Source organism: Mus caroli, unplaced genomic scaffold, assembly GCF_978045245.1.
Source record: "Mus caroli unplaced genomic scaffold, Mus_caroli_1 scaffold_12, whole genome shotgun sequence".
NCBI classification, from domain to species: Eukaryota; Metazoa; Chordata; class Mammalia; order Rodentia; family Muridae; genus Mus; species Mus caroli.
The window spans coordinates 15,760,246-15,783,176 of NW_028227267.1; the positions used below are offsets into that span (position 1 = coordinate 15,760,246).

Genomic DNA, 22,931 nt, shown 5'->3' on the forward strand with positions numbered 1-22,931 from the left:
ACAAGCCCATGGGTCATGAGGATGCCTGCTCAAAGTCAAGAACCACTGGGTAGAGTGTAAATGCGGTGCTAGAACATAGGATGCACTGAGAGCAGAAGTCTTTTCCTCACCTCGTCAGAGCCTTGCATTGCCCCTTCCAGGGAGTAGCTCCTCAAAGATTACTCACCAAATGAGTAAACAAATGAAAGAAGGCATTCTTGAAGAGACAATGGATCATGAGGGGGCAAGACCACCCAGTGTAGTCATTCTGACAGGGATAGTGGTATTTATTTTAAAGAGCTTACATATTAATTTTTGTTTATGTGTCTAAGTATATGTGTGAGTATATGTACACATATGTGGGTACCCACTATGGTGAGAAGAGGGTACCCAGATCCCCTGGAGCTACAGTTCTAGTTCTTAGGAGCCACTTGCCATGGATGCTGATAACTAACTAAACGTGGGTCTTCTGGAAAAACACAAAGTGCCCTTAACTACAGAGTTATCACTCTAGTGCTGTTTATAACTTATTTTTCATTTACTGTTAGTGTGTGCCTATGTATCTATGTGTGTACAGTATGAGTTGGAGGTACATGCTTCTCCCAGAGCACACATGGAGTGTGTGACTCTCAGGAATCATTTATCGCCTTCTTCTGTGGACCACAGGGCTCAAACTCAAACTGAGCATCATCTTGCTTAAGATGAAAATATTCTAAAGAGTCACTAGTGCCCTCCCCTTTGGCTATCAGACTATGGAGTCTGAGAGATTGAAATTTCCTTAGGAACCTTATGCTAGAGGAAGGAAAGGCCTGGAAACCTGGTGCTGACCAGTAGGGGAGCTTGTCTTTCAAGCTTCACAGCTTGTCAGCCCATATTGCAGGAGATGCCTGAACTGAGACAATGGTGATAGACCGACTCCCTCCTTGGAACAGAACTGCTTAGCTATGCATACCTCTGGCTCCCCATTTAAAATTAAACATCCTCTTAGGACAATGAAGATGGACCGGGGGGGGGGGGGGGATCATTGTAGCTCCTTATTTCCTTTTCCCAATGTTTCTATCCCCTGTCACATTGAATACGGCTCCTTCCCATACTTCTCAATATTAACTTGTCTCCTTAATTGGTCTGTTGAGAGTGGGTGTCCTATCCTGATTTGTTATCCTTCCAGGCCCCACATTCTGATCTTCACAGGTTGGGTAACCCTCATATCCCTCAAACTTCTCTGGGAACTCATGGTGGCCCCTAGGATGGAAGTGAAGCTACCTGAAGTCTAGAGATGATTGACAGACTCTGTCATAGGATGTCTCTCTGACTCTAAGAAGAACCCTTTGCAAACAGTAGCTTTTTGTCATCCAAAAATTTTTAACTAGCTTAAAAGCCAGCACCTCTCTGTCTCTCTCCTTTGATTTCAGAGCTGTGATCCAAAGCTAGGCGAAATGACAATGCACGGTCTGTTGTCACTGTGCTTCCTGGCAGCCCCGTGAAGGCATCTTTCACTTCATCATTAAACATTGGCTGATTTTCTAATACTGATGTTGTCCTCACCTGAATATTCATCTTTTCCCACCCTACACTTAGTGGGTGTCTTTATTCCTTTGAGCGTCACTCCTGACATATTGTTTCTGTCTGTGCATGTCTTTATTTGAAAGAATCTGTTGTCATCAAGGCTTTGCCTGTAGAAGCAGGAGATGGAAGTTTTCTGTGACAGTCTGAGGCCGGTGGGAATTCTGCTAAAGGGTAAGAAGGAATGCTTGGGCCCTTTGCCTCGTTTTCGATAAGATCGGAGGTACTCGGGGATGGAGGCTAAGGAGGGACAGCCTTTGGGAGAAAAGGAAAGCAGGGGATAGATTGAGGCCAGGGAGCAAGTAGGAAGGAGGGATGGATGTAGGAGAAAGGGAGAAAAAGATTGGGAGTATCCCTCTGGCCTTCGGATAGACTGTAAAGGGAATTTCAGGGACCCTCACAAACCTGAAGACCTGAGTTACATCCCTGATACCTTGATGGCCCATGTCTGTAATCCTAGGCACTCCTATGGAAAGATACAAGGCAGAGACTGGAGCCCAAAAGTACAAAGCACTGCAAAATCCAGAAACCCAACCTTAGTAAAGTGGAAGGGGTGGATGGGATCTGGGATATTGGCCTTTGACCTGTGTCCAAAGCCCAAGCACTTGCTCGTGTACAGGAAGTAATATATTAATTCATAAGCGAATTAATTGAAGTTAATTGCCAAATAATTTGAATGTGCTTTGAGTTTAAGAGTACAGGAGCAGGGGGCTTTAGAATGCTGTCTCAGGCTCTTGAGTAATGGTTGGGTCTTTTGCCTGGAAAAGCTTATAAAGTTTACTTGGTGATATGAAATTACCTTGTAGATGTGGGAGGAGGCCCTGGGAACCCTGGACTCCAGTGGGGAGGGACACACAGTGGATGTCCAGGAATATCTACACTGATAAAATCTTAAGTGAGTTGCTTTTGAATTTGGTTCTTTGAAGCCTGTTTGAGATGGCATATTTCTCTTCTTCCCTTTAGTTTTTTGGCTGGTCTCTGTATTTGTATAACCACTCCGGTGCATAACTTGGCCTCACTGATTTCTGGTTAGTCATGTGTCAAGAAATATTCCCCATTACAGTAAGAACCTCTTTGAGAATGGAGAGGTATCACCATCATTTCTGTATCCCCAGATCGTGACACATAGTAGGAATTCAAGAACTATTTGTGCAGCTGAAATGAATGAATAGGCTACTTAATTCATTCTTGCTTTGGTTTCCAAGATATAATGAAGGTAAACCTTTGAGAAAGTTGTAGCTTAGATGAGGATGTTCACTACTTTAAGAGCAAGAAAATAACTGAAATGGCAGTTTGTTGGACTGGATGCTGATGCTGATAGTGTATTCTAGAATATTTAGAATGAAGAAAGTAGTGTGGGCTAGAAGAAAGAAGGAATGTTTCCTGAGGCTGAGATTTGGAAGATGAGAGAATTAGAAGAAGGTAGCTGCAAGGAAGTGGGAGGTTTCTTTAGAGGTTGTTCATTTCTATTGGCATTGGGTGATTATCTCTTCTTCCAAAGCAAAAGAGGGTAGGGACAATTGCTCATTCAGTTGGTAGAGAGTGTGGTCTTGATGGGAAATAACTAGACTGATGACTGTTGCTGACAAGAAGTATAGACCAGTATCTATACACGTATACATTTATAAACATATGCCCTGGCCAAGTGTGTCCTCTTGTCAATACCCTTTTTATACACCTGATGGAGGGCAGTTCGTGGTGATCTATAATGAGTACTAATGATTTTTCAAGGAGAATAGAGGAAACTGAGTATTTGGGGATCCTTGACAAAGATCATCACCATGATACATTGTGGAAATTACCCAGAAATGATGACAAAAAGTGCTTGAGAGTCGGCTCTTTTACCTGGAAAAGCTTATAAAGTTTACTTGGTGATATGAAATTACCTTGTAGATGTGGGAGGAGGCCCTGGGAACCCTGGAACTCCCAGGAGCCCAGTCTTCAGTGGAACATTTCTCAGCCACATGCTGTGCCCTCCTTCTATGCCAAAGTCAGCTAGCTTATGGGGGCTCATTTTAGGTCCTACCTGGGAAATTCTGTCCTATAGCCTAAGTTCCAAATTGCCAATCTATTGTATCAATGAAGAGAATGATATAGCTACCTCCCAGGAATGGCAGGTACATATATGGTACGTCTGATCAAGGTTTAGAGTAGTTTTACAGAGAACTTTCCATGCTGAAGCAAGGCCTCTTTCCTAGAATGGGAGAAAGAAATACTTTGACAGGATCCTACTGGCTGGCTAAATCTAATGAGGTGTGATTCTAGCCTTGAGTCAAGTGTAATCATGACTCACATTTGGTTGTATGTTTGTATAAAGTACAACCCTTCACATTTCTCCTGTGTGTGTGTAGGGTGGGTATTTTGGGTAGTGGTGGGGGGAGGCAGTGGCTAAGATCTAAACCCTTTAAAGCCTTATTGTGTAGATTCTCGAGGTTCAGACATACTGCTGAAATCCCTGAGGCTGTGACTCCAGCTTTCCCAAGTTGTGTCTGCCTTTTTGTCCCAGGTGCTTTGTTCTGCACAAGCTGCCCAATTTGAAGTTTCTGGATGCCCAGAAAGTCACCAGACAAGAACGGGAGGAGGCATTGGTCAGAGGGGCCTTCATGAAGGTGGCGAAACCCAAGGTGAGCTGCTACTGTTTGGTTTTCATGTGGGATTTATATCTTACTTCACTGGTTTCTCTGCAGGGCATGGATGATATCTTCCTGTGTATTTAGAAAGTAGACGTGATCTCACACCAGGGTTCAGTCATAGATATAGGGCTGGACCAGTCCTGGAATTGACTGCCTATAATTTAGGTCTCCCTATCACTCTGTTTAAGGAGACTCATTTATAACAAACCTGGCAGTTTAAATGAGAATGACCCCCATAGGCATATGTGTTGAATACTGGCCTCCACGTGGTGGAACTGTTTAGGAAAGATTGGGAAATGTGGCCTTGTTGGAAGAATGTGCCAGTACGAGAGTGGGTTTTGAGGTTACCCTTTCACCTCTGCTTTGTGCTTGTGAATCAGGACCTAAGCCCTCAGCTACTGTTCCAGCACCATGCCTGTCTGCTGTCATGCTCCCTGTCAGGATGGTCACAGACTCACCCTCTGAAACTCTAAGCCTGCTAGAAACTGCTTTTCATAGATAAGTCATCATGGTCATGGCATACTAGCAGAAGAGTAGAAAAGTAACTAAGGCACAGAGAACCATGAGTGAAGCTCAGTGAAGTTCAACAGGTAAGTTTTAGGCATCCTCAATGCATTTTTCCCAAGCGGTTCTGGAACTGAAAAAGAACACACTGAGAATTTTGTGTTTCTCAGGTAGATACAATTCCTCTCACCCTTTGGAGGGGGCTCTTGTTTCTTGCTACTAAGAGGGGGTAATTTTCTTCTCTCAGAGATGAAGGCTCTTCAGTTCCCTGAGGTGATGTTGGCACAGTATGCAGTGTTTCCAAACAATCTGAGCTGGGGCTGCTATGTGCTCCCTGCGTTCAGTTGGTGACAGTAGGTTTGGAATCTTGGATTCAGACACAAGGAGGTTTTAAGGATGTTTGCAATAATCTCTCTGGGAGACATTGGGCCCTTCTAAGAAGTCTGAGCCCGGGGACTAGATTCAGTGACCCTGATGATGACCCCTTTCTAGAAACTTCATTACCCTGGAGCACTGTGGGGCTCCTTAGTCACTGCCTATGGAATTGCAGCTCTAGGTTGAAAATGCTGGCACAGGAATCCTGAAGGTCTAGTTTGTCCTCACCCGGTGACTTATAGCCCTCTGTACATGCATTGGAAGTGATTAAGCAGGGAAGCAAAGCCAAACAAAGCCAAAACAGAGCAGAACAATGAAACCTCTTCCATCAAGTTCCACTGTTGGCAGCAGACCTCAGGCCACTTTCCTTCCCTGAATCCATGAGGTGCGACTGATTTCCTGTTATGCTGAATGAAATTGCTAACAGTTGTGGAAATATATGATATGGAGGGTATAATTCTGGCAGATAAATGTATTGTTACCTGTTTCAGCATGTGGAGAATTAATTGAGTGATTCATTTCATAGCTATTAAAGTGTTAACAGTTCTCCTTATTGGAGCACAGGCCTGACAGAATGCACATGACTGCCTTTAGTTATTCCAGCTTTGGCCATTTTGTCCAAATGAAAGAATTTATCTCCTGGCTTCTTTTCTTTCTGTTTTTTCCTTCCTTTCTCTCTTTTTTTTTCTCCTCCTTTCTTAGGACTTCAGAGACAGCCAATATCACCAACCCCAGCCAAGTACAGCAGATGAAGTCTTTGTGAGACCCTGGGGTCAGTTACTGGCCATCCTGCCTTGCCCACATTCATGTCTGCACTGCACAAAACAGATCTTGATTTATCTTGCCCTCATTTGCTTGGGGATTGGAAACTGTAAGGCTGCTGATAGAACGCTGAAGACGTACTAACTGTGTTGTTCGTGTCCTGGGATGCTGTACTCTGTATGTGCCTGGCTCTGAGCCCTGTACGCATAGAAGGAGGGACCCACTGACACCTTTTACATATGATGGGGTTCAGTCCCAAAGCAGTTTGTGAAGCTGCCTAAAGTCACTGGGTCATGAATTCCTGAGCTGGAATTTTAGCCTTATGTCTGAAATGGGGCCTAGTCTCTTCTTCAACAACTCTGCTGTTGTAGCCCTGGAGAGAGATCAATATTTCCCCTGGAGATGTCTTGACACAGTTGAAACTTCTCAGGGGAGCCTGAGTGAGAACGGACTGTTTTTCTGCATGGGGATAGGGAGAGGTGGAATCTCCTCCTGCCTTTGAACATGATGGCGATGGGTTCCTTAAACCCTGCCATCAGCTGTCCGAGTCATTAGCAACACGAGCAGAAGGGCTCCTCCTCAGCGTTCCCAATTAGCTTCTAATCAATTATAGAATTAGCACATGCTTCTGTGATTGACTCTAATGCCCTTACTAACTGTATTACACTTAAAAATGCTCATTAATTATTTGAGAAGGGAGACAAAAATGCCCTTGACAGAGAAGCCTGGGGATCTTGGCTTCCGTTTCTGTGGTGCCTTGAGATTTCCTAGTAGGAGATCCCTTCTGTTGCTTTGTGCTTGAGGAGTCTGGGAGGGTCAGAAGCCTAAGGTTCTGATGAGGTGCAGTTAGGACCCAAACCAGGGTTCTTGGAGTTCTGTTTAAGGGATTTTATGTAATGATCCTTCAAGAACCCAAGAAGAATCCATGCTGTTACTGGTTTATCATACCGCACGCCTGCTGAATGGTGGGAGATTCCCTTTTGTCTGTTATTTTCTGAGATACACAGTGGTATTTTTCTTGCAGATAGAAGGGACCCAAATGAGCTCTTTGCTGAATTAATAAACTGGCATTCAGACAGCTGCCTTTTGCCTATTTGCTGTGTGTACAGACACATGTTTGTTCCCATGCAGATATATTTTCCTTATCTGCGTGTATATATACATATGCATGTCCTGGGAGGCATGTACACACCTTGAGTCGGCCTCTAAGTGGAGAGCAATTTTCTTCCTTCACATTGCTGGAGCTGCACTGCACACACTAGCTGAAGACCTATTTTTCATAAAAGAATCAGAATCTCAAGTTGGCTTCTGTCCTTTCTGGGGCAGCAGGGGCCTGTTGTGCTTATTCAGCACAATGTTCTGATGGATGATCAAGGAGGCTGTGATTTGGGGAGCTGTTTTCATTTTATTCCTGACATAAAGTATTTGGGAGAATGGAAAATGCCTCTCCAATCATAGCCCTTGCCTTCGAGGTAGGGAATGGGCAGGCTGGGTGTTCTCGGCTGACGCAAATGCAAAATCAGCCAGGAACTAATCAACCCTCTATGTCACCAAGGTTTGATTTGATACCTGGCAGGCCTGGACACTGGAATCCAAGTTCTCTCTAGTTCTTGCTCCTGATGACACATTTTGCCTCTGTGACCGCTCTTTGGTTTCTGTTGTTTCAAAGCTGCCTGTCTTTTGAGTTTGAATCCTTGAATGGAAGGATGTTCACATCCATGTGAAACAGATAGGTAATGCTACAGTGGGCTCTTCTAGGTACACAAGCACACCAGGGCACACACATTCTCTCTCTGTCTCTCTCTGTCTCTCTCTGTCTCTGTCTCTCTCTCTGTCTCTCTCTCTCTCTCTCTTTCTCTGTGTATGTGTGTGCTCGTTCACATGTGTCTGTCTGTAGTGTGTATGTGTGTATGTGTGTGTGTATGTGTACACTTAATGGACCCGTGACAGCTAAGATTTGTTCATTTCCCTGAATTTTAAGGAAAATCCATAGCCTTGTCAAATATTGGCCATTGAATCATGCCACCATCAACAAAGAGAACACCAAACTAGATACTGAGAAGCTGAAGGCCCCCAGTGAAAGGCACCTGGAATGACCAGACCATGACCCCTATTGCTGCACTGGGGATGTAGATCAAAGGAACACAGAAGGCTGTCCAGGAGGGTGCGGATGGCGACACACCAGCCCTGCACATCAGAGAAGCAGCTCAGCATCCCGACAGTCACAATTGCTTAATTATGTCCTGGCTTTGTAATTATTCATCCCTGTTCTGGCAAAGAGCACAGTTGTCATTTCTTTGACATAATTATTTAAAGCTGAGCTCTCTTGTTTACATGCACACACACAAAGTTGGCTACTGACTGTTTAATCTTTAGAACCTTGGAGGAACCACAGGGGGCCATAGCCACAGGGGGCACTGGGATAAGAATCATGGCCTGTGTTTGAATGCAGTTAGGTATATATAAGTTTGCTTGCTTTTATGATCATTTCTTTAGAGAGAAAATGAGGTTAATATGTATGTTCGAGTCTTGGTGTGAACCAGTATTCTACAGTCTGTATGTAGCATGTCTGGATTCCCAGTATGTGCAATGTATGACTTATATATGTGTAATGTTTCATCTAGTTTGAGTGTTAGTGTATATTGTGTCTTCAGTTTTTCAGAAAGGTGAGGATGGAGAAGAGGAAAGCAGGAATGGCAGAAAAAGAAAGGGAAGTACAAGCAAATTGGCCAAGGAATAAACTTCAGTGCACCTGCCCTGCAAATGTGTTCAGTTCTCTTCTTAAACTACACCTTGATGGTTTCTTGTATCAAAGAATCACCCATTCCCATAACAGCTCTACACAGTGCCAATCTTGCCATTGTGGTAAGGTACAAATTTCCCTATGTACAGTCAGTTTTCCCCTTCTTATCTTTGTTTGGGGGTTTCTATAAGAAAGATGATGCAGGGAGAAGACAGGAAGTGAATGTAAGGGAAGCCAGTTTCTTGTTGCTCTGAGGAAGCTGACCATTTCTGGGATACCAGTTCCTTGAAGCTGTGAACTGGGTCTGTTTTCTTCAAACTTACTTCTCAGATGCTAGGCCTTTAGCAGCAGTCAGTCCTTACAAAAATCAAGAACCACAGATAGCAAAGCTCACAAAGAAATTCATCCCTAAAGCCTGCAGGTCTTTCAGTTGGGTTGTGCACAATTGGCTGAGGAATTAGAAAAGACCTTTGCTGTGGGGGTGAGTGAGGCTGGGGACTGGACACAGAGACAGATTCTGGGTTGGCCATTTACTTTTGATATTTACCAGGACTTTACTTTGATGAGAAGACATGTGGTCACAATGCTCTCTGTCTCGCAACTTTCCCATTGGGTAGCACTTCTAGGGGAGGCAAAGATGTGGTCTGTGACTTTAGCAGCCAGTTCCTGAGTGTGTTCCCCAACTTTTCCTCCTATCAGAACCTACCTCCTTCTAGCAGGAATTTTAAAATTATGACATAGCTCTTCTCAGAAGTATGTTTGGGCCGCTACAAGTCTATAAAACTGAAAGGAGATTTCTCCCTGTTGTAACTGCTGCCATGACAGTTATCTACCCTTTCATGGAGTCCTCCTTAGTGGCTTGCATCGTCATGACACTGGGTTATTTTGATGCCTAAAGTAGTGTTCCCATAAATTCTATGTTATTCTAAAATAATGTACATATGTTTTTGATCACTTCAGTTATCCTCATTTAACCCAAGTGCAAACATTATATATATATATCAAAAGGCTGGGTGACATCTCAGTAGTTGAGAACATTGAGTACTCTTCCAGAAGACTTGGGTTTGATTCTCAGCAGCCATATAATGGCTCACAATGGTCTAGAACTCCAATATTACTTATCAGATGCCTTGTATTGGCCTCTACAGGCATCCGACACACATATTGTACCAATACATCCATGTAGGCAAAACATCCATACACATAAAATAAATCAATTAATAAAAATTAAAAGTCAATAAGAAGCTACATCAAGATTTATAAAAATTATGAGCGTTCAATCTGTATTTTACATAAATCTGAACCTGCCTATAACAAATTTTGTAATTTGTAGTTAAAAGATGTTTGTAATGTAGTTAACTAGATATTTAGCCAATGTGTTTAAAAATTCTCTGCAGTGCTAAATATCCAGAACAAAACCTATAAATGTCATTTGAATTTTGGATATGGCTAGCTACCTGACTGTGGTCATGTTCTCTGGGTTGTTTCTGTTACTGCATGAATGTTTCTTGTCTTCAGACACACTCAAAGTTTATTTTTAGTTACTTTTAAAGAAAAGGAAAAATTTTAATTAATTTCACTTATGGAAAATGCTTAGGCAATATGTTTCGAAACAGCTTTGAAAGCCAAACACTTGTGGTTTGTTTATTTTTCATTATTGTTTCTGACTTTACCATTTGTCACATTCACTTGAAGTGGACATCTCATGGATTCTGAATTTCTCTGTTCATACCATGGCATCTCCTGTTTTGAGAAAATGCCTTCTGAGCATTGCTCTTTGGAAGCAATTTCCGGGGCCTTGCATTAGTGTAGTAATGACCTGGAAGCAAAGAAAGGCAGTAGAAGAAAGAATGCCTTTGGCTGAAGTTCTGAAGATCACAATAAAGATGTGTGGGTTTACTTGCTGCTATAACAAAAGATCAGACAAAAGCAAAGTAAGAAAACAGAGGATTGTTTTAGTTCACAGTTTTAGGCTACAGTTCAGCATAGTGGAGAAGGCATGGTGGTTAGACTTTGAGGCAGCTGGACCTATTGCATCCACAGTGAGGAAGAAGAGAGATGAGTGTAGGTTCTTAGCTAGCATTTCCTTCCTTCCTTCCTTCCTTCCTTCCTTCCTTCCTTCCTTCCTTCCTTCCTTCCTTCCTTCCTTCCTTCCTTCCTTCCTTCCTAGTTTCTTTGGAGATTCTACATCCTGTGAGGACACTGACAAACAGTATTAACCATTATAAATGAGGAAAGTGGTACAAACTATAACTACTTCTCAAAGCCTCTGGGCACACCATAGAGGCCACTCCCTATGGACTCTGAGGCCCAGAAAACAGTGTTAGGTTGCCCACAGAGCCAAGAGTTTTCACAGTAACTTCAAAGTCTGCTTTCTTTCCCTGCCATCTGCTTTCTGAAATGATCATTTTGTCCAAATTTATTTGAATAGACCTAAAACAAGAGGGTCATAGAAGTAAATAGGACTATTTATACATGAGAGATGAGATTTTTAAAAACTGTTAGGAAGTTTCACTATGTCTGGAATCCAACGTTTGGGAGAAGTGTGTCAGAGTGTATTTTCCCTTATCTTTGTCCTTGCTGTGGAAACTCCTGTATGGGAGGAATACTTTCCTCTTATCTGCTGCCCTTGGCCTTGGCCATTAATGCTTTGTCCAATGATATGTGAGCAGAAGTGACAACCTATCAATTCTAGGTCAAGACCTGAAGCACCATGTGTTTCTACTCACTGCCTTTGTAAGTTTGCCATCAACTATGAAAATAACTGGAAAGACACACTGAGCAAACCTAGACCCAACCTATAGTCTGGAAACAAAACCTTTAGTTGACCACAGACCTACGCAAATGAACAGAACACTTATTATAAGCTACCAGACTGAGCAGAGTGTGGTTGAAGAACCTGAAGGATACAGGAATTAGTCTTCCCATCCACTTGTCTTTCCCTCTGATGCATCCATGGCCATCTCACATAACTCGGGATTCAGTGAGATGACTGTGGTGTGTAGCATTAACTCCTGCAGCCTTCCTGATACTAATTAGGATACTAAGGCCTGTCTAATTGCTGCCCAGCTGTATAGTAGTACATTATTTAAATGGATAAAAAGTTTCCTTGTGTTAGTTCAGAGGACCTAGACTTCACTCAATATTCACTGTCTATTGCGTATTTTGCTAGTTATTTAATTAATACAGGCCTGATTTCCCACCTTGTCTCAAATCTTTAATTGAAGAAGCTGATAATTGGAAATTACACACGTCTACATATTCATGGAACAGGGATGATGAGGGAGTTCCTTGTCTCTTCTCATGCCCTAAAACTTGTGATTTTACCCTTGTATATCTTACATCAGGACAGTCTACTTAAAACCTTGGGATCTTTCAGTTGTATATCTTAAGTTTTAGAAACTAGGTGTGGAGGGTGGACCAAAAGAGCAGGGAGACCATTAGGAAGAAGGCTGCAAGGGAGCTGTGTGATTTTTCATGCTGATATTGTGGGTCCTTTCCTGAGCCCCTGGGTGACATACATGGGCTGTGAAGAGACTGAGGAATCAAGCAATGAATAGCTCCACATATTAGACCTAGATTGTGACCTCCTCTGAGGGTGAGGATGACTCTCCTCAGCAGGGTCTGGTGTGGCAGGAATGGTTGAGCAGTGTGGTCTTTGGGGTCATGGGTAAACAGTAGAACTTTGTGTTGAACAGGGGTTGTCATCTGATCTGAGGTCACTTGAAACTGAGAGTACACAGCCTGGTATTGGTGCTTATGTGGCCAGTGGGGTCAAAGAGATGGAATTAAGAGCCTTCTCTCTCTAGGATTATGGGAAAATTGGTAATAGTGGTTGTGTGTGTGTGTGTGTGTGTGTGTGTGTGTGTGTGTGTGTGTGTGTTGGAGGTGTGTAGGACGGGGTGATAAGGTACTCAGAGGCTAACATGAGAAGAAAGCCAATGGTATCAGAGATACCATAGTGACTGTCCTTCCTATGAGTCCTGACATTCCCAAAAGGCCTTTGGCCTGTTCCTGCTCAAAAGATTCTTTCCCCTATGAGATCTGAGATCTTTGTATCAAGAAATAGATTTAAGTTTATGGTTCTTAACTAGGCTATGAAAGGTTCTCCTTCCTGTAATTGCTAGAATTACTAGCTGGAGCTTAAGAGCCATTTACAGCTTGATGGCTCTTTGAAATACTTTGAGATCTATTTGTTTTTATTTTATGTGTGAGTATTTTAACTGTATGTATGTATGTATACATGCATGCATGCCTGAACGTATGGGCTCAATCTTGCTTGGAAATGGTCCATGGACACATCATATTGTAGGAATTACTCTTATAGATAACCAAGTCTCTTATGTGACAGATAAATCTACAGAATGGATAGGCCAGTGCTCAGCCACAGAGATGCCAAGTCCCAAGGGCAAAGCATGACATCATTCTGAGGCTAACAATTGGACTTTAGTATTTGCATATTAACATCACAGGTTAGCAAGGCAGATAAAGAAAGAGGCCCATCTAATCTGGAGTTCTCCTTATTTCTAAATCACATTTTATTAGCAGCAGTTGAGTAAAGTTTAAGTAGAAAGTAGAGAAGAAAACTCACAAAAGCTGAAGGATATACTACAAGTCTGGGATGCTTAGTTCTTAGCCCTGAGCAAAGTTGGTGGGTAAGATGGAACAGTTCCTGACCTAGGATGGTCTTGGTCTATCCAGCTTAAACCAAAGAAATGTCTTCATAAAGTTGAAAGTGAAAAGTTGAGGCTGGCTCAGAGATACAGGGATTGCCTAGCATGTGCAAGGTCCTAGGCTCTATTTCCAGACCCCTGTCCTCCCAATCATGGAAGGAAAAGAAAAAGAAGCAGCTTTGGGCAGGAGATGCAGCCCAGTGTCAGAGTACTTGTATAGTGTAAGCCCTCTTATCGATTTCCCAACACTCCCAAAAACTTGATTCATTTAAATATATATGTAAGAAAAAAGTCTAAAATGTGATATTCAGGGTTCTCTCTCTCTCTCTCTCTCTCTCTGAGAGAGAGAGTGTGTGTGTGTGTGTGTGTGTGTGTGTGTGTGTGTGTGTGTGTGTAGAGGAAGTAAGTATTGCCCAGAAGGTAAACCAGTTAAATAACAGGGAGTGGTGACACCCACCTTTAATCCCAACACTTGAGAGGCAGAGGCACGCACAGCTCTGAGCTTTAGGTCTACAGAATGGTCTACAGAGAGAGTTCCAGGACAGCTAGGGCTACACAGAGAAACCATTTTCAGAGAGAAAAAAGAGGAAAGAAAGTAAGACAACAGCAAAGAAAGAAAGACAGAAAAAATGGTGGTATTTCTCTTTTTAAACATTGGCTTTCTTGAATGGAAGGAAAAAAAATCCAATTCACATTCAAATAAAATGAAGTATCTTCACCTTAGAGGAATTTCTTACCCCAAGAGTCTCATTCAAGAGGATTAGAACATGTTTTTCCCACCTAACATTTTGAATAATGTCCATTAACGTGTTATTACTTCTGTACCCAGAAAGTGTGTTTGGTCTCCTACTGTTTTGCCTGTCAGTACTGACTACCTTTGAGAACTCAACACACTCTCTTCAACCCATATGCATCTTCTCTATCACTTGTTTTATGGCAAGTGGCATATCACTAGCACAGTAGGGCAGGCCTTCCCATAGGGATCCAAATGCTGGTGGGACAACTTGCTCTTTCATTCCTCCTCTGTCTCAACACAGAGCATCTTAAAGGATCAGACAGGCAGAGTGCCATCAGTAATGCACTGTGCACTGCTTCCTTTGATCTTAACTGAGCCAATCTCAGTGCCATTGTCAGTGACAGCAATTCTACTTAGCCTTTTTACCAAGGAAGCTTTAGCATAATTTCATTTTTCATGAGCATTTTAAAATATAGCGGTAAATTTTGAGCTACATTACCTGAATTAGAATTCATTATTTCTTTTCAATAGCAAGCTAATGTTCTCTGTCTAGGCTCAGTATGTATGCATGTGTATGTGTGTATATATATGTATTACATATATCCACACATATGCATATATTATATACATATATACACATATATACATATGTGTATATGTATGTGTATATGCATATATATACAAATGCATATATACACACATATACATGTATATACACACATGCACATATTATTTATCTGTATCTATATCTGTTTCCTTTTTATGTGTGGAATTGTTAAAAAATATTTATTTATTTATTTATTTATTTATTTATTTATTTATTTACATGCCATATTTTATTCCCTCCCACCCCATCCACCCTCCAACTGTTCCATATCCCATACCTTCTCCCTACCCCCCACTCCATCTGACCTCTAAACTCCCTGGGGCCTCCAGTCTCTTGAGGGTTAGGTGCATCATCTCTGAATGAACACAGACCCCGCAGTCCTCTACTGTATGTGTGTTGGGGGCTTCATACCAGCTAGTGTATGCTGCCTATTTGGTGGTCCAGTGTTTGAGAGATCTCGGAGGTCCAAATTAATTGAGACTGCTGGTCCTCCTACATGATTATCCCTCTCCTCAGCGTCTTTCAGCCTTTCCCCAATTCAACCACAGGAGTCAGCTGCTTCTGTTCATTAGTTGGGTGCAACTATCTGCATCTGACTCTTTCAGCTGCTTGTTAGGTCTTCCATAGTGCAGTCATGCTAGGTCCCTTTTTGTGAGTGCTCCATGGTCTCAGTGATAGTGTCAGGCCTTGGGACCTCCTCTTGAGCTGGATCCCACTTTGGGCCTGTCGCTGGACCTTCTTTTCCTCAGGACCCTCTCTATTTCCATCCCTGTAATTGTTTTAGACAGGAACAATTATGGGTCAGAGATGTGACTGTGGAATGGCCCCCCTCTCCCTCATTTGATGCCCTGTCTGTCTGCTGGAGGTAGGCTGTATAAGTTCCCTCTCCCTACTGTCAGGTATTTCATCTAAGGTCCCTCCCTATGAGTCCTGAGAGTCTCTCACCTCCCAGGTCTCTGGAGCATTCTGGAGGGTCCCCCAACCTCCTATCTCCCAAGGTTGACTGTTTTCATTCTTTCTGCTAGCCCTCAGGGCTTCAGTTCTTTGTCCTCACACAATACTAGATCAGGTTCCCCTCTGCCCCCCCACTCCCCCACCCCTTCCACTTTCCCTCCCAGGTACTTCCCTCCCTCCCCACTTGTGATTGCTTTCTTCTCTCTCCCAAGTGGGACAGAGGCGTCCTCACTTGGGTACTTCTGCTTGCTGATCTTTTTGAGTTCTGTGGACTGTATCTTGGGTATTCTTACTTTTTATTTATTTTTTTTTAATTTTTTTTTTTTTGGCTAACATCCACTTATTAGTGAGCACACATCATGTATGTCCTTTGGGGTCTGAGTTACCTCACTCAGGATGATATTTTCTAGTTCCATCCATTTACCTGCAAAACTCAGGATGTCCTCATTATTAACAGCTGAGTAGTATCCCATTGTGTAAATGAACCACATTTTCTGTATCCATTCTTCTGTTCCCTGGGACATCTGGGTTGTTTCCAACTTCTGGCTATCACAAATAAGGCCGTTATGAACATAGTGGAACATGTGTCCCTGTGGCATGGTGGGGCATCTTTTGGGTATATTTCCAAGAGTGGTATAGCTGGGTCTTTAGGTAGATCTATTTCCAATTTTCTGAGGAGCCTCAAGATTGATTTCCAGAGTCGTTGTACCAGTTTGCAATCCCACCAGATTGGGAAAAAAAAAACTTCACTAACCCCACATCCGATTGAGAACCAATATCTAAAATAAATGAAGAACTCAAAAAGCTAATCACTAAAAAAGCCAAACAACCCAATCAAAACATAGGATATAGAACTAAACCAAGATTTCACAACTGAGGAATCTCAAATGGCCGAGAAGCACCTAAAGAAGTGTTCAAAGTCCTTAGTGATTGAAGAAATGCAAATCAAAACGACCCTGAGATTTCACCTTACATCAATCAGAATGGCTAAGATCAAAACCACAAGTGACAGTATGTGTTGGAGAGGAGGTGGGTGTATGGAAGTTTTAAGTGGGGCTTGTACTCAAATAATCTTTTAGCTCATGAGTGAAATGTACATGCGTTACTGCTTACTTTTTTGTTGTTGTTAGACACTCTGGAGTGTCACGGAGGCTTCCTGGGTGGGTGACTTTTTCTATATTTTATTTGTCAGCCTTTTTTCATTCCTTCCAGATACCCTGCTTTTGTTTTTATTCCTGACATGGCTCAAGACACTGCCTCCAGCTGTCCTTTGGGGAAGGTTTACAATTTAACTGCACTGTATCTATGGCACTCCACAATATACCTACCATTCTTCACTTGGCTGTGGACCCCTGTTGGACTTGGTGTTCCCTGTAGAAATTGGGGATGCTCCATATTTCAGGATTATGCTCAAGGCTGGGATATAGGCTGATCCTGTACCTCCTGCTATCTGTCTTTCCATTGTGAAGGCAGGAGTTAAAGTGTGTCCTCCAAAGTCTGTTGTGAGGGCAGAGCTATAGAATCTGTGTATAGAGCTGGGACTGTTTTTGGTACATAGAGACTGATAGCTAATGTTCTTAACTGCACCATCTTAAAATAGTCTGTGACATGACGGTGAGCAGATACTTTTGGTTTACAATAGATTTTGGGGCATGTATCAGTCAGCTCAGATGCTGTAGCAAAATGCCTCAAACTCAAGAGGCCAAATAAACCTGTGCTAGAATTCTCACAGTGCTAGAATTCTAAGCTTGGTGTAATAGCATGGCTTGGTTCAGGAGCTGACTCTCTTACTCCTAAGGCCTAGGTATGGAGAAAACCAACAGGATATCTTTTCTGTTCTTATAGACCACATGACCATGGCCTCATTTAACCTTAATGATCTCCTGGGGGCTAGGTTGGATTTTAAGATTTCAACAAATAAATTTGAATAGAACACATTGCAGCCCCAAATGGAGAGAGCCCAGTGTCTTCTCCCACCCTGCCTCACTGAATTTTCTAAGATTTATGCTTTAGGCAATAATTTGAAAGGCTTTAACTAAGCATGTATTCCCTGAATATGAAAGGAGAAAGAAGACCATACATTCTTCCTAGGGAGGTCTCAGTTTTTTGAATTTGGGAGTCTTGTAACACAGAAGAGCAAAGCCATTTATTCCACAGTAATTGTGGAGAGAGGAATCCAGACCCAAGGAAGCATTCAAGGTTTAGTGTAGGACAGACAAAGGAAGAGGCTCCAGGGTCACAGATACACTTGAGAGGACAACAGGACACAGTCCTGGTAGACAGGACAGCTGTGGTGGAGGCTTCTCACAGCCTCATCTCAGCAGAAGGACGCCTGATGCAGAAATAAGCCCTTAAGCCCTTTCATTTGGATGACCTTGGACTCAACTCTCCTAATCCCCTCCAACTCCCTTGGCGAATCTGGACGTCAAGGCTGAGGTTTAGATCCTGGAATCTGTCATTGGGATTAGGCTCCCTTCAGCCACAAAATGGAATAGAAAAGGCCGGGGAGTGACGTTGGGGGCTTATTACCCATGTCCAAAGAATATTATCTCATCTTTAGAAGGACTTTGAAACCCAAGGTGGAGATATCAGATCTTGGGATAATTACAGAACAGCCAAGAGCTGAATTACAAAAAGCCACATTTAAAAAAAAAAAAAAACTAAAAAAACAAATGTAGCTGCTCAGTATAATGTGTAAAGAAAAAAAAAAGATTTTTACATGCATTCTAATTTTTAGTCATGGGCTGTTTAGGAAAAGATTAAGTTACAAAGGATTCGTTTCTTCCGTGTATTGAGAACAGCTCCATGGCCAACTTGCGACTTGTACTTAGATGAGAGGGCTGGGACAGGAAGAGCAGGGACTGTGTGTGTACAAACGAAATGTTCAGTGGGAAGAAAACTGACCCTGGGAGGAAAGCTTCTCCCTCTCCGTCTTCTTCCAAGCACTGTGGGATTAATGTGCAACTTTGTTCATATAACTGCTACAAACAGTTCACTGTGTAGGCCAAACACTCTCTAATGCAGTAAAATTAAGAAATAATACACTTTGAAAGTGATTTATGAGTGCGGTTAAACTGCCAGATTTACAAAGAAATAGTTCAGATCTTGGGAAGCCTCAGGAGTCACGTCAAAAATGAACTTGACCATGATTTAAACTGCTACTTTTCTTACATGACATTTAATATGTGTACTTTAGAGGCCCATATGTCTTTAATAAAATAGCATTAAGTTTTAAATATGATATGAATGCAGCCAGTTTCTAAATTCATAACCTTTTCCACAACTCCAAAATGCTAACCAATAAGGGAGTCATACACGCAATAAAACATAAACCTTAGAAAATAGCTTTTTATTAAAATGGTTAGGCAGTTGGCAGCTGGGTTGCAGTGTAATAAATACTTACAGCGCTGTGGGTTTATCAGACGTTGTTTACCCTGCTAGCAACTGGGACCAGACAACTAATTATAGACCCTGTGCAGAGGCACTCCATGCTCAGTCCCCAAAGTGTGTCAGAGAGCGAGAGGAGCTATGCTGAGAGTCTCCATCCAAGGACTGGTATTCAGCTCCCTTGCCAGCAGTTAAAGGTGACCTTGGGCAAGTTCCCCCATTTCTCTGACTCTGAGCTGTGTCATGGTGGCAACAGTACCATCTGCCAGATAGATATATGTTGATAATAGTAGACTATAGTAGTGGGCCAGTTAAAAACCAAACCACTGTTGGGGGCTAGAAAGGTGACACAGGGATTAAGAACATTGGCTAGGCAATAATGAAGACTGGAGTTTAGGTCTCAGCACCCTTATATCAAGCCAGACACTCCACAGATACCTGAAGCTTCAGCTTTGATGGACCAGATAATAGCACAAGAGCGTGTATATACACACACACACACACACACACACACACACACGGGCACACACATCTGTAAGTGCATGTACACACACATAAACAAATAGAATTAAAGAAATCTTTAATAGGTTTAAAAAAATCAATTCTCTAAAAGCTCTTTCTGTTGTTAATGAGTTAATTTAGGCCAGATCTTCCTTGACAATCTATTCTGAGTCCCAGAAGCACTTAGGAAAGTTGAGTCTCTCACCAGGGCTCCCTGGCATCTTTGTAGAATGATTTGGAGGACATGAGCCTTGGTCACCTCTCATAAGGCAACGGCATGTTACAAATGACAGGAGATATTGGTTCCCCGGCATGAGGGTCAGTCCTTCCTTGTTCCTAGAGATGAAGGTGAACTACTCCACAGTGTTTCTTCTTGCCTTTGTGCTTGGAAATTCTGATGCGTTACAATAAAAGAATTTTCAGTGCTACAGCGGCTGCTCCTGTATGTGTAACTGTGTCAGCAGCATGTCTGACGTGGGACTTCCCAGGATCTGTATCCTTGCCCACCTGTGTACAGCATGCTATTCTATGTCTTGCCTGGAACATCTGGCCTGGAGATGCTTTTGGCAGTGTTTGTCTACATGGCCAAATAACCCAAGCCACAAACTTGCTTCTGGAACAGATACTTAATTTTTTTTTTCTTTAATTGGGGGCTGGGAGTTATATTCTGACCTACCTGTGAATTTTGGATCACAGACATCTGTGTGGTACTCAGATTAAGAGCCCAAAGTACCATTTTATTTTATTTTTTAGACATTTTAAAAAGTGTTAAGATCCTATTAAGGGATATTGTGGTAGTTTGGATGAAAATGGCCCCCCATAGGCTCATAGGGAGTGGCATTGTTTAAAAGGACTAGGACATGTGGCCTTGCTAGTTTAGGTGTGGCCTTGTCAGAGAAAGTGTGTCACTGGGGATGGGTTTTGAGGTTTCAGAAGCTCAAGGCAAGCCCAATGGCAGACTCTTCCTGCTTCCTGCTGATCAGGATGTAGAACTGTCAGCTACTTTTCCAGCACCATGTCTCCCTGCATGTCACCATGTTTCCCACTAATGGACTAAACCTCTGAATTGTAGTCCAGCCCCAATTACTGTGATAATTGTGTCTTTTCACAGAATGAAACTCTAACAAGACAGATATTAACAAGGAAACTCATTTCTATCCACTCTCCACATGCCAACTACACAACCTTCCATTCTCTTCTCTTGCCCTCTCCATGGTTTGTGTATATCAAAAACTTCAAACTTCACTTTCTAGCTCACACTTTTCTCAGTTTTTTTTTTTTCTGTATTGTTCCACATATCCCTATCACAAACTGTGCAGTTCTCTGTTGAATTTGATCTGTGAACCATCAATTACCATACCATGTTGCTCTTGTTTCTGGAGTTTAGTCTTATGCACAATGCTGGCAGTGTGTATCAAGATCTGTGTAAGCAACCATGCTCGTTTCCTTTATGATGCTTACCTAAAATAACAACATCCCCAAGCCTGCCGGAAGGCAGGCTGTAACTCTATAAACCTTAGGTGCTAGGTTAAGTTCCTAGGTGCTACTTTTCAAGCTGATGGTCTGTTTCAGGTGAGACATTTCACCCAACAAGGTTTGAGAGAAGTGGGTCTTACGTGATGTTTAATACTTCAAGACCCTCTTTGGAGCAGGTTTCATGGAGTCTTACTGGCTGGCATGGCTTGGCAACTATGGGCTTAGGCTCTGTAGGTGCTCCTACAAAGCTCACGTTGACCTGTTAAGTTGCAGTCCAAGGGAATTATGGGTTCCCGAAAATCATTAACAGCATGCAGTCTTGATCAGTGTGAATGTGCGTTCAGACTGTTAGCCAAATCTTTGCATAATACCAATCATTCTACCTATAAAAGCACAAATATGTTATTGTTCTCAATAGGCAATTTAATGCAGCTTTGGGGAGGAAAAAAGAGAAAAGAAGATTACAGGCTGGCTGATCTTGCTTTTATTTCTCTTAAATCTCCCCACACTTCTCAGGGGTTATACTTGTTTAAACATTGTTTGCAACTGTGCAGCCTGTGTGATTTGGAAAGCAAATCAAACTAAACGCAACGGCTTCAGCATGTGCTGTTTTTAAAGGATTTCATGCATTCATTCCAAATATATATTTCTCCCCGAGTGGTTCTGAACCTATAATCTTTTCCTTGTTACATTTCTTTTGGCAGGAAGGGGGGCCAAGGAGGTGACTTGGTTGGGAGTGGAAGGCTCCTATTAAGAGCTACCTCCTCCTTGTGCGGTGTTATTCACAGTAGCACTATTAGGGCTAATTATTTTCAGGTTTCTATCAAAGGGGGATATTTGAGCTGACAAAAATACATTATTTGGAAGAAAAATGGCCTGTTTAAATAAGAAAGGGATCATTATTATCTACACTTTCCCTTCTCCTCCCAGTTACCAGCCTTTATTGGGAAGAGGGGCTGGAAAGTCAGGGAAGGTTTCTGGAGACCTCAAAGATACTTGGTACCTTATGAAGGGAAGATATATATATATATATATATATATATATATATATATATATATATATATATATATTTGTCATAGCCTACCTTGATTACTCATTGGTGAACTGGTGTTAGTCTAAAATTTTCTGGTTATGATGTGTGATAGAAAGATTATTGGTTGGTACATTGAGGGTAAGAGTCAGGAACGACTACTAAAACAAATGTTGCCCAGATCTTGGCAGTGTGAATGGGCCAGGCCACTGAAAATTCCTAAGTGGAGAATGGGGTGTGTGTCTAATCAGGGACCGAGGCTCTTTGTGTACAATGACTCTATACTTTTCTTGTCCCATGGGGTCCTTCACTGAACTCTGCTGGTTGATTGAGCAAGATTGAGAGCGTGGAAGATTGTGTGAGAGTCACTGGCCTTAAAATCACATGCAACACTTCTGCCTATCTCCTATGGTCCAGAAGTTAGGGGAATAAGCATCCTTAGCAGAAGAAGGGTCTGAAAAATGAGACTTCTGGGGGATTTTAACATGTATCTCCCTAATTGCAAGATGAATCTTGCATTCTCAGGACCTTGGAATGGGATGTGGGACTTTGAAGAATGGATGGAGTCCAAACAAGGCTGCAAGGGTGATTATTAAGCCAGTCTGCCTTGTGTCCTGATATAAAGGGAGATTAAGGTACACAAAGTTTACACCAGGATCTTCCTAGGCACAGAGGAACTACCATTGAAAGAGGAAACAAGGGAATAACATCTTGATCTTGAATGTTTAGCTCTGAAGAGCTAAGAAAATAAATTTTCGTCAGTTAAGCCATCTAATCTATGGTGATTTAGCCCTGAAAAGTGAATGCAGTAGCTTTAGTGAATCCCTCCCGGCAGATGTGAACACTCTTGGTGAACTCGGCACCCCTGAGCACTCAGGTTACAGTCCACCTTACTGAGAGTCATGGGTGGGCTGCACATCTCCTCCATGCCTCAATGTCCCCACATATTACATGGGCAAAACCTCTGGGTTTAATGATGTATGAGTCCATCCATGGCTTTTTGGCCT

General features: G+C 42.3%; 1 protein-coding gene across 1 annotated transcript in view; it reads left to right on the forward strand.

The window, feature by feature from the left end:
* The window catches only part of Lrmda (leucine rich melanocyte differentiation associated), a 1,040,878-nt gene that overhangs the window by 576,546 nt on the left and 441,401 nt on the right, over positions 1–22,931 (forward strand). Inside the window, exon 5 of the mRNA XM_029469305.2 lies at positions 4,049–4,166. Within this exon, the coding sequence (XP_029325165.1) occupies positions 4,049–4,166 (118 nt within the window). The remainder of the gene's footprint in view (positions 1–4,048; positions 4,167–22,931) is intronic.